The 18,258-nt window shown below is 38.7% G+C and overlaps 1 protein-coding gene and 2 pseudogenes across 1 annotated transcript; all 3 read right to left on the bottom strand.

Annotated features, from left to right (window-relative positions):
* Positions 1–12,179: 12,179 nt before the first annotated feature.
* On the bottom strand, positions 12,180–12,724 carry LOC125120950 (olfactory receptor 1J4-like; annotated as a pseudogene).
* Positions 12,725–14,587: 1,863 nt separating this feature from the next.
* LOC125121402 (COP9 signalosome complex subunit 4-like) lies at positions 14,588–15,704 on the bottom strand (annotated as a pseudogene).
* A 985-nt stretch (positions 15,705–16,689) lies between these two features.
* Positions 16,690–17,631, bottom strand: LOC125121403 (olfactory receptor 1J4-like). The gene has a single exon (XM_047769628.1). The coding sequence runs from the start codon at positions 17,629–17,631 to the stop codon at positions 16,690–16,692; it is 942 nt and encodes a 313-aa protein (XP_047625584.1).
* Between the last annotated feature and the right edge of the window lie 627 nt (positions 17,632–18,258).

Here is an 18,258-nt window from a genome sequence, read left to right on the forward strand (position 1 = left end):
CTGATTATAAGAGATATGCAAATCAAAACTCCCGTGAGATACCACCTCACACCAGTCAGAATGGCCATCATTCATAACTCCACAAATAGCAAGTGCTGGAGGGGGCTGTGGAGAAAAGGGAACCCTCCTGCCCTGTTGGTGGGAATGTAAACTGGTACAGCCACTATGGAGAACAGTTTGGAGATACCTTAGAAATCTATACATAGTACTTCCATATGACCCCGCAATCCCACCCTTGGGCATATATATCCGGACAAAACTCTATTTAAAAGAGACACATGCACCCGCATGTTCATTGCAGCACTATTCACAATAGCCAGGACATGGAAACAACCCAAATGTCCATTGACACATGATTGGATTCGGAAGAGGTGGTGTATATACACAATGGAATACTCCTCAGCCATAAAAAAGAATGACATAATGCCATTTGCAGCAACATGGATGGAGCTAGAGAACCTCATCCTGAGTGAAATGAGCCAGAAAGACAAAGACAAATACCATGTGATATCACTTATAACTGGAATCTAATATCCAGCACAAATGAACATCTCCTCAGAAAAGAAAATCATGGACTTGGAGAAGAGACTTGTGGCTGCCTGATGGGAGGGGGAGGGAGTGGGAGGGATCGGGAGCTTGGGGTTATCAGATACAACTTGGAATGGATTTCCAGGGAGATCCTGCTGAATAGCATTGAGAACTTTGTCTAGATACTCATATTGCAGCAGAACAAAGGGTGGGGGAAATGTATACATGTAAGGATAACTTGATCCCATTGCTGTACAATGGGGAAAATAATTAATTTTAAAAAAAAGAAAATGCTAGGGAAATGTGTGACCAACTTACTAAGGATTTTCAAACAATGTCAGTGGATAAAATAAGAACATGATTAGGTGATTCTCACTTGGTGAAAAGAGTTATTGTTTCTTAAAAGAATCCCCAGAGCCAAGCTCATGTCTTTGTTTCTCAGGATGTAGATGAAAGGGTTCGGCATGGGAGATACTACAGTGTACATCATGGAAGCAATGATGTCCTTGTCATGGAACTGGCCTGATAAGGAGGAAAAGAACCCTGCCATCATTGTTCATCGAATAGAGACACCACAGAGAGGTGGGAGACAGTTGGACAAGGCATTGCTGAGCCCCTTAGTAGAGGGGACACTCTGGATGGAGAACCCAATATGCCCATAAGAGACCAGGAAGCCACTCAATGGAAAAAGGAGAGCCACAGACACTACAGTGAATATGACCAGCTCATTGAGAGAGGTGTCTGAGCAGGAAACCTTAGCAGGATACTAAGGTCACAGAAGAAGTGGGGGATGATGTTGTCAGCACAGAAGGACAGTTGAGCCAGGAGGAGGGTGTGGGTTCAAAGCATTGGCACAGGAGAGGAGCCAGGATCCAGCCAACAGACATAAACACAGCTCCTCCCTCATGATGATGGCATAGTGTAGAAGGTGCCAAATAGCCACAGACCTGTTGTAGGCCATCACTGCAAGAAGAAGTTTATCAAAGCAAGCAAAATCATGAAAAAGTATGTCTGCGTTTCACACCCTGCATTGGGAATGGATTTATCTTGAGTCTGCATGTTCATCAGCATCTTAGGGACAGTAACAGATGAAAAAGGAGACATCCATGAGAGCCAAGCAGCTGAGGAAGAAGTACATTGGGGTTTGGAGGTGAGGGTCCAGCCTGATAAGCAGGATGATGAGCAGATTCCCCAGCACCATGGTCAGGTACATGCCCAGGAACAGGGCAAAGAACATGCCCTGATGCTCTGGCTGGATGGGGAACCCCAGGAGGAGGAACTCAGACACCCCTCTCTGGTTATCCCTCCTCATGCTGCTTTTCTTTCTTCTGGGAATGGAAAGAAAGAAGAAATTCCAGCAAGTTAGAAGTACCAAGAGTAGCAGTTACCACGTGGTCACGTGGTTTCTCAGAGTGACTGTGTCAGTGTACAGACAGGTCTCACTGCACTGCACTCACACACTGAAGCCTCATCCAGTCTGGTGAGAGCAACACAACATGATTTATCTGAACACTGATATGGTGATGGGGAGAAAGTATATGACTTCAATCAAACACTTCAGTGGAAATAAGGTACTGCTCATGCTCTTTTTCAGAGTGGAGACTTAATGATAGACAGTAGGGATACAGTGATAAATAAGATACAGTCCCTTCCATGGCTCTTCAGTCAAGCTATTTATGTGCTTGTGTCTGTTTTACACACACACATTATACACACACACACACATTATACAGATGCACACCACTTAAAGCATTATTTGGAAGATTAATACAACATATACAAAAAAAGTGCTCAAGACAAAAACTTACTTATCATTAAAAATATTTAGAAACAAGAAAGAAAGAAAGAAAGAAAGAAAGAAAGAAAGAAAGAAAGAAAGAAAGAAAGAAAGAAAGAAAGAAAGAAAGAAAGAAAGAAAGAAAGAAAGAAAGAAAGAAAAAATTAGGAAAGAAAGGGGAAGAAATAAAGGAAGGAAGGAAATAAGGTAGGAAGGGAGGAAAAGACAAACATTAAGAAATTTCCTCAAAAAACTCAATGGAAATTCATATGATGAAGGAATTTTACCCCTGGTTATGTACTCAGAATAACTGAAAGCAGGGTCCAAAATGTATGTGCATGCCCTTATTAAAACAGACTTATTCACCGTAGCCAAAATGTCAAAACAACCCAAGTCATTTTCCAAATGATTGGATAAATAATATGTGGTCTATATATATACAATGGAATATCTTCAGCCATAAAAAGGAAAGAAATCCTGATAAGCCACGACATGAATGAACCTTGAAGACATTATGATAAGTAAAATCATGCAGTCACAAAAGTGTAAATACTGTAAGATTCCATTCATATGAGATTTCTAGAAGATCCAAATTAATAGAGACAAAAAATGGAATGGTGACTCCCAGGGGTTGGTGGGGTAGGAAAATGAGAAGTTATTGTTAAGTGGGTACAAAGTTTCCATTTGGGAAGATTAAAAATTCTGGAGGTGGATGGTGGTGATGGTATGGTTGTACAACAATGTGAAATACTTAGTTACACAGATGTGTACACAAAAATTATTGAAATGTTAAATTTTGTTACATATATTTTAGCAAAATGGGAAAAAGACAACCTTTTCAGCAAGTATTGCTGGAAAATCTGGACAGCTGCATGCAAAGCAATGAAACAACACACCCTGACACCATGCAAAACAGCTGAAAGACTTAAACATAAGACAAGACACCATCAAATTCCTGGAAGAGAACAGAGGCAAAACACTCTCTGACATCAACATCATGAATATTTTCTCAGGTCAGTCTCCCAAGGCAAGAGAAATAAGAGCAAAAATAAACCAATGGGACCTCATCAAACTGACAAGCTTTGGCACAGCAAAGGAAATCCAAAAGAAAACAAAAAGACAACTTAACAGAATAGGAGAAAATAGTTTCAAGTGATGCAACTGACAAGGGCTTAATCTCTAAAATATGTAAGCAACATATACAATGCAACAGCAAAAAAGCCAACAACCCAATGGAAAAATGGGCAAAGGACCTGAAGAGACATTTCTCCAAGGAAGATATACAGATGGTCAACAACACTTGAAACAATGCTCCACATCCCTGATTATTAGAGAAATGCAAATCAAAACTACCATGGGATACCACCTCACACTAGTCAGCATGGCCATCATTCATAAGTCTACAAGTAACAAGTGCTGGAGGGGGTGTGGAGAAAAGGGAACCCTCCTGCACTGTTGGTGGGAATATAAGCTGGTACACCCACTATGGAGAACAGTATGGAGGTACATTAGAAAACTATACATACAACTACCATATGACCCAGCAATCCCACTCATGGGCATATATCCAGACAAAACTCTACTTTAAAAAGGCACATGCACCTGCACGTTCATTGCAGCACTATTCACAATAGCCAAGACATGGAATCAACACAAACATCCACTGATAGATGATTGGATTAGGAAGATGTGGTATATATACACAATGGAATACTACTCAGCCATTAAAAAAATCCAAAATAATGCCATTTGCAGCAATATGTTTGAACTAGAGACTCTCATCCTGAGTGAAATAAGTCAGAAAAAGAAAGAAAAATACCATATGATATCACTTATATGTGGAATATAATATAAAGCACAAAGGAACCTTTCCACAGAAAAAAATCATGGAATTGTAGAATAGATTTGTGGTTTCCAAGGGGGAAGGGGAGTGAGTGGGAGGAACTAGGAGCCTGGGGTAAATAGATGCAGAATGTTGCCTTTGGGATGGATTAGCGATGGGATCCTGCTGTGTAGCACTGGGAACTCTGTCTAGTCACTTATGATGGAACACATAATGTGAGAAAAAAGGAATGTATACATGTGTGTGTGACTGGGTCACCATGCTGTACAGTAGAAAAATATATATATATAATTAAAAAAGAAAAAAATTAGTGAAGAAAATTTATCACAAGTCAATAAATATTGACTAAAATATCAATTAAAAGGAAACTGACTCCAAAAATATATAAATCAGCTCATTATTTGGTTAGAATGGGTAAGGAGACTTTAGGAACTAAAGATGAAAAAGATATAGGAGTCCATCAAGCAAGATTATGTAGGTTCCTGAAAATGTGTGTTTACTTCTATGGTCTCACTCTCACTTCCAGGAAACAGTACAGGCCCAGACCATGGACACCCCTTGAAGATTAGTAGATTGATAGCACTTGACTCATTGCATTTTTAATAAATTTTCCAATAAATACCTTCCTTCATATCTGCCATTGTATCTCTCTGACCTTCCATCCCTAGGGACTTAAAATGGCTAGTTTTGAGCATACATGCAAAGTGATGGACATGAGAATTTTACAAATGAGGTGAGCACAGAGCCAAGATATTACAGTTGCTGGAATACCAAGAAACTATATCAGAACTTACAGTCATCTGTTCAACTAGACAAGGTTCCAAAATTGACCCCACTTTGTTCCCCAGAGTGGAGATGTGGAAATCTTCAAACATAAATGAGGAACATAGCAAGAAGTTCAATAGCCTTCAAAGCATCTGTACAAAATTCTACCAACTTAGTATAAAGAGAACTTTATTTGATTCCTGTTTATATCTAGAGATGTGACAAAGAAACAGTCGTCAGGCTGTGAGGCTGTCTGACCAGGTCAAATGCTTATATATATTTCCAAGGCCCTCCTGAGGCCATCTCTGCTCTACAGCCATCCAAGGAGAGGATAAGTAGATTGTGAGTGTGTTATACACAGAAACAGACACTCAGCATGACACATAGTGACACAAAAATGAAACCCCAGGTGCTGATTTTTCGCCCTCTTCAAACTATACTCACCATAGTTGGAAGTGAGGTTTGTATCAATTCATATCAACTAACTTACAAGTTTAAAATGAAATCATTTGTCACACACAATTTAAAAAACATGCAAACAAGAACTCTTCTACACTTATGGTGGAGAGGTGTGGCCATTATGGAAAACAGTATGGAGATTCTCCAAACATTCAAAATACAACTACCACATGATACAGTAATCCCACTTCTGGGTGTAGACAAGAAAGGACTGGAATCAGGAGATCAGAGAAGTATCTACTCTCCCATCTTCACTGAAACTCTGTGCACAAAGATAAGCTATGGAAGCAAATTGCATGTCCATTGACAGATGAATGGAAAAATTGATAAACACAAAGTGGTTTATAATTTTGCCTTTAAAAAGTATATCCTGCCATTTCTGAAAACAAGGATGAACAAAGAGAACATTATGCTAAGTGAAATAAGCCAGACTTACAAGGACAAATATTACAAAATTCACCTTGAGAAACTCACAGAAGCAGAGAATATATGATAGTCACCAAGGACTATGAGGAGAAGAAAAGTAGTATTGTTATTTAATTTAAATAAAGTGTCAGTTATGCAATATGAATTAGTTCTAGAGACCTGCTATACAGCATAATGCCTAGACTCAAAAATACTATAATGTGCACCAAAAAGTTCCTTAAAAGAGTAGATCTCATGTTAAGTTTTCTTACCACATAAAAAGGACACAAGGACATTTTGGGAGGAGACAGATAAGCTGATGACCTTGATTGTGGTGGTAGCTTCACAAGTGTGTGCACATGTCCAAACCCCTCAAATATTGTACATTAAATACATGCACTTTTTTCTATATCAATTACACCTCACAAGCTGTTTTACAAAAAAATATGCAAAGACCACATCCAGTCACCCACACAACTCACAATCCATACGTACCATACACACAGAAACTCCACTACACACACTGAGAATCACATGTGGTCAAACACAACACACAAATAATATAAAATGAAGCAGCATGCACACAGTGACCCAAGCACACACATGTGTATCACAGATTTCCAGCCTCCATGGACTATTATTAGCACTGAACAATATGACTTTCCACAAGGATGAAAACACTCTATAGCTGTGTTGTCTACTACAGCAGCACCAGTCTCCTGTGACTACTGGAGCTTTGAATTATAGCTAGTGCAACTGAGGTACCCAAATTTTAATTTTAGGTCATTTTAATTAACTTCAATGTTGTGGGCACTTGAGGCTGGTGGCACCATTTAGGTCAGTGTGTGAATCAGTCACTAAAACACATGGTTATGTGATCAACATAAACACACTTTTTCTCTACCTCTTTTTCCTAGTCCTCACATCCACACACACATCTAGGCCACATGATGGTTCCCCACTTTGCTCTGATCTCTGCTGGTACAGGCCACTACCAGAGGACTCATATCAATGGCCTGAGGATATTTAGCACTTCCCCACCTGTTTATAAGAAGGAGAACAATGAGCAGGGAAGATCACATTTACCAACAAAACTGAGACCCCAGGGAACACACCCCTGAGCTTCTGCTTAGAGAAGAACACAACTGAGTTAATTTCCCAATTTCTTGCCTTTCTCTGGAGATGGATCCAGTACAGGGACCAAAGGGACTGAACTACAGGAGTCCCAGAAGATGTCTCTAGTGTCAGGGACACATTGGTCTTCCCACTGCCTGCTCATGTGGAGAAGTAGAGACCATGAGTACCCTTGAACTTTGAAGAATCTACAATGGAATCTGCCACTCCATCCACTGCAGAAAGGACCAAATGGAGTAGGACCAGCCCTTGAGAGCCCACACCACTGAACCTTAAGTGTGTTGGAGCTCACATCCCATCACCATCATTTATTCCATCTATATGAAACCAAAAAGACCCACAAAAGACAAAGCCTTCTTGGGCAAAATGGACAAAACTGCAGGCATCACATTTCCTGAATGCAAACTATATTTCAAGCCTTTAGAAATCAACACAGTAAGTTAGTGACATTAAAATACACAAATAAAAATTTGGAACAGAATATGAAGCCCAGAAAGAAAACCACATATATGATAAACAGATCTTTGCTAAGGGAGCCAAAAACACACATTGGGGAAATATCAGTCTCTTCAATAAATGGTGCTGAGAAATTGGATATCCACACACAAAAGCATGAAAGTGAATCCACAACAGTGAAAACAACTGTCTGTGCCATCCCATCCTAGGAACTAAAGTTGCTTGACACCTTTGTTGGCAACAATGTGGCCATAAAGAGTTATTCAGGGGCATCTCACAGTTCACAGCCATGTTCCAACAAAATGTTTGGGTCTAGAAGGTATTATGCTCTGTGAAATAATGCAGAGAGACAACAATAAATATCATGGTATCTTACTTATTTTTGTAGACTGAAAATCAAAAAGACAAATCAACAAAACCAAGAGAAAACAGATTCATAAATACAGAGACAAAATCAGTGTTTGCCAGAGAGGACATTGTATGGGGGAGAGGGATGAGGTAGTTGATGTGGATGAAGAGGAAGAACTCTCCAGTTATAAAATAAAGAAAACATGGGATTTAATATAAAGCACAAAGAATATGATCAATTATACTTTTGGAGACAGATAGATACTAGATTAATGATTGTGATGATCATTTCATAATGCATGAAAATGTCACATAATCACATAATACACCTGAAACTAATGTAATATTGTTTGCAAACTACATTTCAAATGGTGCCTAGACAGGGACTTGAAACCTGCACCCTCAGATTAAATGTCTGTTTCTCTATTGACTGAGCTACCAAGGCCCTACAAATTGTATTTCAATAAAGTTAGTCAAATGGCTTGGTGCTAGAATAGTCCTCAAATTATCATTTCTAATGCTAAATAATTTTATGAACATTTGGTTCTTTGGCTAATGGCTTTATCCATGTTTGAAAATTAATACAAAATATCAGCCTTACATTCCCATATTTTTTCAAAAATTGCAGAACCTTCATTAAGAATTTGTGCTCTTTGGAGTTCCCTTTGTGGATCAGCAGGTTATGAACCCTACTAATATCCCTGGCCTCACTCACTGGGTTAAGGATCAAGCATTGCCACAAGCTGCATTGCAGGCCACAGATGTGGCTTGTATCCATTTTTGTTCTTGCTGTGGTTATAGGCTGGCAGCTACAGCTCCAATTCTACCCCTAGCCTGGGAACTTCCATATGCCACAGGTGTGGCCCTAAAAAGAAAAAAAAAATTCCAATTACTATGATCAATTGGTTAAGGTGGTCTCTGCCAAGTCCTCTACAGTAAGTCACCATTTAAACCTTTGTAATTAACTAAGTATCATTTGGTAGACATCCTTAGACTATATAACCCCACAACACTTGTCAGTGCAATTAAACTCACTATATCTAAGATACATGGATGATTCTTATATTTAAAAATCAGTTTCAAATGTGGTGGCCTAATGGTGGTTTTCTAATTTGATCATTTCCCCTATGTCTATTAGCTACAGCTATTCTCCTATAGGAACTTCCCTAACTCCACATTCATTTGTGTTTTTTTTTTCACTGATTTATTTATATCATCACAGACTCATGAATTATTATTTATTCTCTGAGTTGGAAGAAATTACTGATGTTACTCATTTTGAAGCTCGAATTATCCCAGTTTTGGCCAATGGTAACCCCTTCCAGCTGGCTCCTGTGTCCCAATGATTCATTGAGCACTTTTTATTTTCTAGCTCAGCAAAATTTCCCTGATCTTGTTATGTCCTGGCCCCAGCCCTAGAATCAGCCATTTTTCTAAGTCACTTTTGTTCTTGTTAGAGGAGACTGATACTCAAACATCAAATTTGGGGGTTTCCCACTGAGGTGTAGAGGGAATGAATCCAACTCATCCAATCCTGTGGTTGTGGGTTCAATCCCCGGCCTTGCTCAGTGGGTTAAGGACTTGGAATTGCCTTAAGCTGTATTGTATGTCACAGGCGGTGCTTAGATATGGCATTGCTGTGGTGTAGGCCAGCAGCTATATCTGCAATTAGACCCCTAGCCTTGGGTGCAGCCCTTAAAAAAAGAAAATCAAATTTGGCATTATGTGCGTTTTTTGCTTACAAGGCTTCTAAGTGATCTCAGAATTTACAGGCAGAAAGCATACGCAAAAAAAAAACACAGGATGTAGAAACTTGGAACAAGCAAACTAAAGGGATGGTTACCCCTAGGAGATGGGTCAGGAGTGGGAAAGAAAGATTGGGATATGGGAACCAGATACTGATATATAATTTCAATCAGTTTCTACACATTAAAACCCCTGAGTTCAAGCTGGTATCTTCAATTCTAGTTTGACACCAAAGAGTTCTTTCTAGCCTCTCTTTTTCCATGTACATTGCACCTTTCCCCCATTGAAAAGTCAGTCTCTTTTCCAGGACAAATTTATTTGTTTACTAAACTTTTGAATATATCTAATTTCAGAATCTTGATCTCAAAGCACTGTTAATGACAAACTAACTTCCGCTCAAAAAAGTTGGCTACCAAAAAAATGTGCTTACAACTTTTTCATTATTGTGAGTAGTGTATAGAGAAAATTCAGTGTTTAATAATAACAATTACTTTATTTTCCCTTTAGTCTGATTATGATATTAACTCAAAATATAGCTATGCATATTTTTTGTTTTATTTCATTTTGCTTTATTTTCTATCTTATTTTTCAGTAGTGAAAGATAACATGGTCAAAACTATACAAATAAATACACTCATATCCCCATCTTTTCTATCCTGCTCCCACCCCATCCCCTGTAGGTAAGCAGTTTCATTAGTTTCAAATTTGTTCCTCATGTATTTCTTCTAGCTCAGTGGGAAGATTCATATATATATTACTTTCCCTTCTTTTTCACATAGGAAATAGCATGTGATAGATACCCTGTTATGCATTGCTTTTTTACATTTAATAGTATAACTTGGAAATCCCTCCATATTGATTCATAGGTATCTCTGCCATTATTTTTTCATAGCTGTGAAGTACTCAACTTCATTGATGTGCTGTAGTTCCCTTTTGAAGCCCTAGAATAAAATAGCAGTGATAGATGGACTAAATGCCACATAATTACATATCTCAAAGGCTTAAAATGGTAAATTTCATAATGTGTAGTACATTACATCACAAGAAAAAAATTTAAGAAAAAGCAAGTCAATCTCTACATGAATCACAGAAAGAATAATTAAACAATAATAATTTATGATTAATAAGGTAATGGTGGGGATATGGAACAATGAAATATGTATTTAAATCAAAAGTGATAAAAGAAGTGAGAATAAATATGAAATTGGATGTCTCAACTAGAAAACATATAGAAACATGGAAATATAAACACAAATATATTTTTATTGCCTTAGATGATGATGAACTAAATGCCACCTAATTGTATACTTCAAAGAGTTTAAATGGTAAATTTCATGTTGGGCAGCACATTATACCACAAAAAATTTTTTTAAGAAAAAGCATGTCATAATCTCTTCATAAAGCACATAAAAGAATAATAAAATAATAATAATGTATGATTACTAGGTTAATGGAGGGGATATGGAATAACAAAATATATATTTTATTGATCCAAAGGGATAAAGGGAAGTGAGAATAAATATGAAATCAGATGTCTCAACTAGAAAACATATAGAAACATGGAAAAAAGAAATTCAAATACATTCTGATTATATTGGATGTTAATAGATCAAATTCTCCAGAAATACAATGATGGTCAACCTGCATAAAAAGATAAAAAACACAACTTTACACTGCTAAGCACTAACACTTTCCATATATAAGGACATAAGAAGATTTAAAGTGTTGGAAAATGAATACATGTATACTCACTAAAAGAAAGCTGGGATACTAAACTAATACCAGAGGAAGTAAATGAGAGGTGAGGGAAGGAGCCATGGCTAAAGAGAAATCTCCCCTCAACTATAAATGCACTGGTGTTCTGTTCAATGAATAGAAAAAGGCTCCCTATCATAGGAGAGCATTACTTTGTAGCATTAGCCAATTTCCACAGTGTAATTATGGTCATCATGGCTGATTTTAATCCACAAGCATGATGTCACTGTCTGTGGAGTTGAAGAGATGTTCACAATCAGCTTGAAGCCAATGCAAGTCAATTTCAGCACGTCTTACAGAGAAGAATCAGTCCACAAGGAGCAGAACATGATGCCAAATCGGTGTGTTCTCAATAACAGAGTATAAAAAATATATAAGCAAAAACTGACATATCTAAAAGGAGAAAAAGACAAAACTACAATCATCATTATGGCATATTTTTATGTGTTTTTGACATTTTATGAGAGATGATAAAGAAGCAGAAAAAAATTAAAGATAAGGAATATTAACAATGCAAATAACAAACTGGACCTTATTGACATGTTAACACAATATATGATATTTTAATGCATATTCATTTGACATTACAGAGTTGCCAACAATACAATAAATTTAGGAAATAATATCACTGTGATCATGACTCCAATAAGAGGGTTTAGAGATTATCACTTCAAGAAGTTAGTCCTAGGAATTCCTGTCATGGTTCAGTAATTAACAAATCTGACTAGGAATCATGAGGTTGTGGGTTTGATCCATGGCCTTGCTCAGTGGGCTAAGGATCTGTCATTGCCATGAGCTGCGGTGTAAGTCACAGACTTGGCTCTGATCCCACGTTGCTGTTGCTGTGGCATATGCCAGCAACTACAGCTCTGATTAGACCCCTAGCCTGGGAACCTCCATATGCTGTGGGTGTGGCCCTAGAAAAGACAACCAAAAAAAAGTTAGCCCTATTGACAAATATCTCTAAGCCTCTTTTATGACTCTCTTCCTGAGGGTATATATGAAGGGGTTCAACATGGGGGTAACTACTGCATACGTGATGGAAGCAATTATGTCTTTGTCATTGGAGTCCCAGGATGAGGAGAAAAAGTAAACACTAGCAAGTGTCCCATAGTATAAAGACACCACAAAGAGATGGGAGCCACAGGTGAAAAAACTTTAGAGTCTCTTGGTGGGAAAGACACTCAGAATTGCGGTCCCTATATGAATATGAGTCCAAGATTCTATACAAATGCAGGATGAAAAGTTCCTCCCACAGCAAAAATGACCAGCTCATTAAGGGAAATGTCTGTGCAGCTCAACTTCAGGAGGGCAGTGAGGTCACAGAAGAAGTGGGGGATGGTACTGCCCATACAGAAGAGCAGATAGACCAAGAGGAGAGTGTGCAACAGGGTGTGGATGTAACAGAGAAACCAGGACCCAGCTTCTAAGGAGACACTTATTTCCTGCCTCATGACAGTGCTGTAGTGGAGAGGCTGACAAATGGCCACATACCTGTCAAAATCCATCACTGTGAGAAGGAAATTGTCAAGATATCCAAAAAGTATGAAAAAAAAATACATCTGGGAAATGCACCCTGCATAGGGGATGGATTGTTGCTGAGTCTGCATCTTCATCCGCATCTTTGGAACCATGATAGATGAAAGGGAGACATCTGTGAGGGCCAAGTGATGAGGAAGGGGTACATGGGGGTGTGGAGATGAGGGTCCAGCCTGATGAGCAGGATGAGGAGCAGGCTCCCCAGCACTATGGTCAGGTACATGTCCAGGAACAGGGCAAAGAACATTCCCTGCTGCTCTAGCCAGATGGGGAGAGCCAGGAGGATGAACTTAGACACACTGCTCTGTTTCTCCCTCCTCTTGCTGTCCTTCCCTCAGCTGGGAATTGGGTAAAATAGGAAATGTTGATGAATATGCCATAAGATTATAGTCATGTCCTCTGTCTTTTGAAAAGTCTTTATTTTGGCTACCTTTCCCTTTATTCCCCTTAATTCTTGGTGAATGAATCAGTGTTTCCAATTCTGGCTCCAATAATACATCAAACCCTCACAGTAACCAAGTCTTTTCCCAAATAAACCAACAGACCTTTACTCTTCATTCAATAAATAGTTATTAAACAACTGCTTTGTCCCACATTGAGTACATCGGAGTCAACAAGGACTGAGAATTCTCTGTGCTCAAGGCTGCCACTTTATATCAAGCCAGGTTGAAACCTCTGTAATTTGCTAAGATGAAAGTGTGAAAAAGGCACCAGGTAACACTTATCAGTCATTCCTTTCCTCATAAAAATCATATGAAACTCCTTACATGAAGAGTTATTGAAGCTATGTCATGGGCTTTTGGTGTAGTTTGCTGCACCCTACATGTTTTGAGTCACTTAAAATCTCCTGTTATCAAAAATGTCTGATTCAGACTTTCAAGCCATGTCAATAGTTCCAAACATTTTAAATGCATTTTCAAATTAAATCTTCCCAGTGACCCAAATAAAAATTCTTTTTTTTGTCTTTTTGTCTTTTTAGGGCTTCACCCATGGCATATGGACGTCCCCAGGCTAGGAGTTGAATAGGAGCTGTATCTGTGGGATATGAGCTGTGTCTGTAATGCACACCACAGCTCATGGCAATTCCTGATCCTTGACCCATTGAGCGAGGCCAAGGATTGAACCCACATTGTCATGGACACTAGTCAGATTAATTCACCACTGAGCCATGACAGGAACTCCTTAAACACATAGCCATGACAAGAACTACCCAAATAAATATTCTTTCACATATTTTAAACCTTAGAAAACAAAAGTATACATTATTTAAATGTGCAAAGATACAAACAAGTGCAACAGAGGAATCACAATATAGCAAACCATCAAAAGTACTTTATTAACTAGAGACTGCATTGCAAAGATAAGAATTTAGGACTTTACTAAAAGTGCACATTAGAATTTTTAGTCTCACTTCTCTATTTATTAGAATAACCACATTTGGAGAGGCACGAAGCACTTAAGATTTACATGACTACAGAATTATCACAAATCCCAAACTTTTTAGCCACAGATATATCACTTACTCCATTTAAAGAAAAATGCTTTCAAAACATCTAAGTTACCTTCACAGACACTGAATAAATGGGAACTATATCTTTTTAAATGTTTGTACTTCCTGCTCTAATATGACTTCTTTAAATAGAATCCAGCATGGAAGGGATTGAAATATGTAAGGTCATAATGCAAATGCTTTGGAGAGATAGCAAAATCATTTTGTGCAACATGGAAACAGGTAGTTGTGCAGAAGTTCTGCAGGGATTCACTGAGCCATTTGGGACTCCATGGCTTGTGTTGTCCATTCTGGTGCTATCCAATTTTATGCCAAAGTTTATTTACTTGGAAACAAAGTGACTGGATCTGTTTGTTCCACTTTGGCAGGGCTTCTCATGTTTCCATCAATCTGATCAATAAATTCATTCATACATCTTTCTGCTATCATTTGTGATGCTATTTTTTCTACCTTAACTGCAAGAATCTCTAAAAGGGTTCCAAGTTCTTCAAAAGCAATATTATTATATAATTTGCTTGCATACACAAATTTTGCTCCATGACAGCTCTGTCCGAGAAGCTGGAACCATCCGGTGTAGTTGCTTTCTGGTGAGGCATCATCATGGCAGCAAATTCTTGAAGGTTATTTGCTCTAATGATCCTATCTAGGTACATTTTCTCTAAGATCCCATAAGCAGCAAGTTGCTGGCACCTTTCTTCCTTAAAAAGAGTAGCTAGCATCCAAGAACACTGCTGTCCTGCTCATGCCAGAGTGGTAGAGTGCAGAGCATGTTTTAAGGCCTCTAGTCTTTCATGTTTGTGCACCATTGTCTTGTAAGAGAGCTCATTGTGCCTCATGCAGCTTCAATTGATTTTCTTCTTTAATCAAGAACACATGCATAGCATAACATATAATGTGTCTGTAACTGCTCACTGGTTGATTCATTCCAAAGCAATGACGTCCAATTTATGTAAGCCTCTGCTTGTATTGGATCATCATCCTCCAGATATAGCCTAGCAATCTTCAGGTAAGGCTCCAGTTTATAATCTACATTATACTGTTTTTGTCCTGTTTCCAAAGGAATTCCCACCAACACTTGGGCTGCATTTCTCCAATTTTTTCCTATATGGATACAAGATGTTGTCTTGTGGAAGCAATGTGCTCCTCAAATGAAATGACTCTAGGATGGATCCTTTCCAAGGTGAAATGATAGATTTCTTTGGCTGTGCTATTAGGTATATTAGGGAGATGCATGCAGAACTCAGTCAGCAACTGGCAAGAGATCACAAGGCTAACATTCTCATTTACCCTTGCTTCCACAAAAGCTTTCAAAGTGTCTAGTTGTTCTTTCTAAGATAGCTGAATGGCTTTTCTAGGATCTGACACTGGCCCACCAGATCTTTCTGAGAGCCACTCAAATTCAGGAGCTGGGCCAAATCCTGTGGCACGGCTGCCATCATCTTCCTCTCAGATCAGTGGAGGCTGGGGGGCCCACATTAGAATCTTAAGGAATGTTTGTAGCTTTGGGAAGCAAGAAGCCAAGACATGGAAACAATCAAAATGTCCATCAACAGATGAAAGATAAAGATGTGGTACATATATTTCATAGAACAGTACTCAGCCTTATAAAGAATGAAATATGCTATGTGTAACAACATGGATGGAGCTAGCCATGGTCATACTAAACGAATTAAACCAGATAGATAGAGAAAAACATATATCATAAGATATTACTTATATGTGGTAACTAAAAAGAATGATACAAATGAAATTATACAAAGAACAGAAATAGATCCACAGATATAGAAAATGAACCAAATGGGGGAAGGGGGGAGGAACAAATTAGAAGCTTAAGGTTAAAATATACACACTGCTAAAAATAAAACAGATAAATAACATGTACCAATTGTATAGAAATGGAGATATACTCAATATTTTGTAATAATATATAAGGGAAAACACACTTAAAATATATATGTATACTATATAATATATTAAAACTGAATCACTTTGCTCTACACCTGAAACTATAACAATATTGTAAGTCAACTATACTTCAAATTAATAATTAAATTAAAAATTGAAAAATCAATGCCAATAATGACCATAATAATGAATATATATATACTTTTAAAAAGTATTAAAAAGCCAAATGTAATAATAACATAACACATTAAAAAAGAAAAAGTGAAACACTTCTATATAACACAATGACTTTGATGGTTTGAAGAGCACAGTTGAATGTGTATTGAGGGTAATGTCATATTTAGGGTTATAGAGGAATAAATGGATAAGAGACGTGACTAAAGGGAAAGAGATGGATCCAATAACAATCATTTAAAGGACAGTTGGGAAAGTGCTAGAGGCATGGGTGACCAACACACAACTTTTGAGTGCTTTTCTAGCAAGGTTAGTGAGTAACATAAGAACAAGGTTAGGTGATTCTCACTTAGCAAAAAGGTTATTGTTTCTGCAAAGAATCCCCAGAGCCAATGTCATGTCTCTGTTTCTCAGGCTGTAGATGAAAGGGTTCAGCATGGGGGTGACCACTGTGTACATCACGGAAGAAATGATGTCTTTGTCCTGGGACTGGCCTGATGAGGAGAAAAGGTACAGGGCCATAATTGTCCCATAGAACAGAGACACCACAGAGAGGTGGGAGCCACAGGTGGACCAGGCTTTGCAGATCCCTTTAGTCGAGGGGACCCTCAGGATGGAGAGCCCAATGTGGCCATAAGAGACCAGGATGCCACTCAATGGGAAAATGACAACTGCAGCCCCTGCAGTGAGTATGACCAGCTCATTGAGAGTGGTATCTGAGCAGGCCAGCTTAAGCAGGGTAGCAAGGTCACAGAAGAAGTGGGGGATGATGCTGTCAGAACAGAAGTACAGTTGAGCCAGGAGGAGGGTGTGAGTCAGGGCATTAGCCCAGGAGAGAAGCCAGGATCCAGCCAACAGACACAGACACAGCTCCTCCCTCATGATGATGGCATAGTATAGAGGGTGGCAAATTGCCACATACCTGTCATAGGCCATCACTGCAAGAAGAAGGTTATCAATGCAAACAAAAATCATGAAAAAATATGTCTGTGTTACACACTCTGTATAGGAGATGGATTGGTCCTGAGTCTGCATGTTCATCAGCATCTTTGGGACAGTGACAGATGAAAAGGAGACATCCGTGAGGGCCAGGTGGCTGAGGAAGAAGTACATGGGGGTGTGGAGGCGAGGGTCCAGCCTGATGAGCAGGATGATGAGCAGGTTCCCCAGCACTGTGGTCAGGTACATGGCCAAGAACAGGGCAAAGAAGATGCCCTGCTGCTCTGGCAAGATGGGGAGCCCCAGGAGGAGGAACTCAGACACGTGGCTCTGGTTCTCCCTCCTCATGCTGCTTTTCTCTATTCTGGCAATGAAGAGAAATTGGAAATTCCTGGAATTTAGAAGTAATGAGCATAGCAGTTACTACATGGTCACATGCTTTTTCAGAGTGACTGTGTCAGTGTACAGACAGATCTCACTGCACTGCACTCACACACTGATGCCTCATCTAGTCTGGTGAGAGCAACAAAACATGATTTGTCTGAACACTGACACAGTCACGTGGAGAAAGTATATCACTTCAATCAAACCCTTCGGTGGAAATAAAGAACAGGTCATTCTCTTTATTACAGAGTGGACACACAATGATAGATATTAGGGAGAGAGTAATAAACAAGACACTGTTCCTTCCATGGCTCTACTGTCAGAATGTTTATGTGCTTGTGTCTGTCTCTATCTCTCTCACACACACACACTCACACACACACAACCAAAAGAAATATTTTCAAGACTAATGTACCATGTACAAAATAAAGTGCACAACACATAAACTTATGTTTTACTATTAGAATGACTACAAGAAATACAAAAGAAAGAAAAAAGAAGGAAGGAATAAAAAAAGACAGAGAAAGAAGAAATAAAGGAAGGAAGGAAGGTAGGAAGGAAGGATTGGCGGAAAGAAGGAAGGGAAGGAGG

Source organism: Phacochoerus africanus, chromosome 2 (genome assembly GCF_016906955.1).
Source record: "Phacochoerus africanus isolate WHEZ1 chromosome 2, ROS_Pafr_v1, whole genome shotgun sequence".
NCBI lineage: Eukaryota > Metazoa > Chordata > Mammalia > Artiodactyla > Suidae > Phacochoerus > Phacochoerus africanus.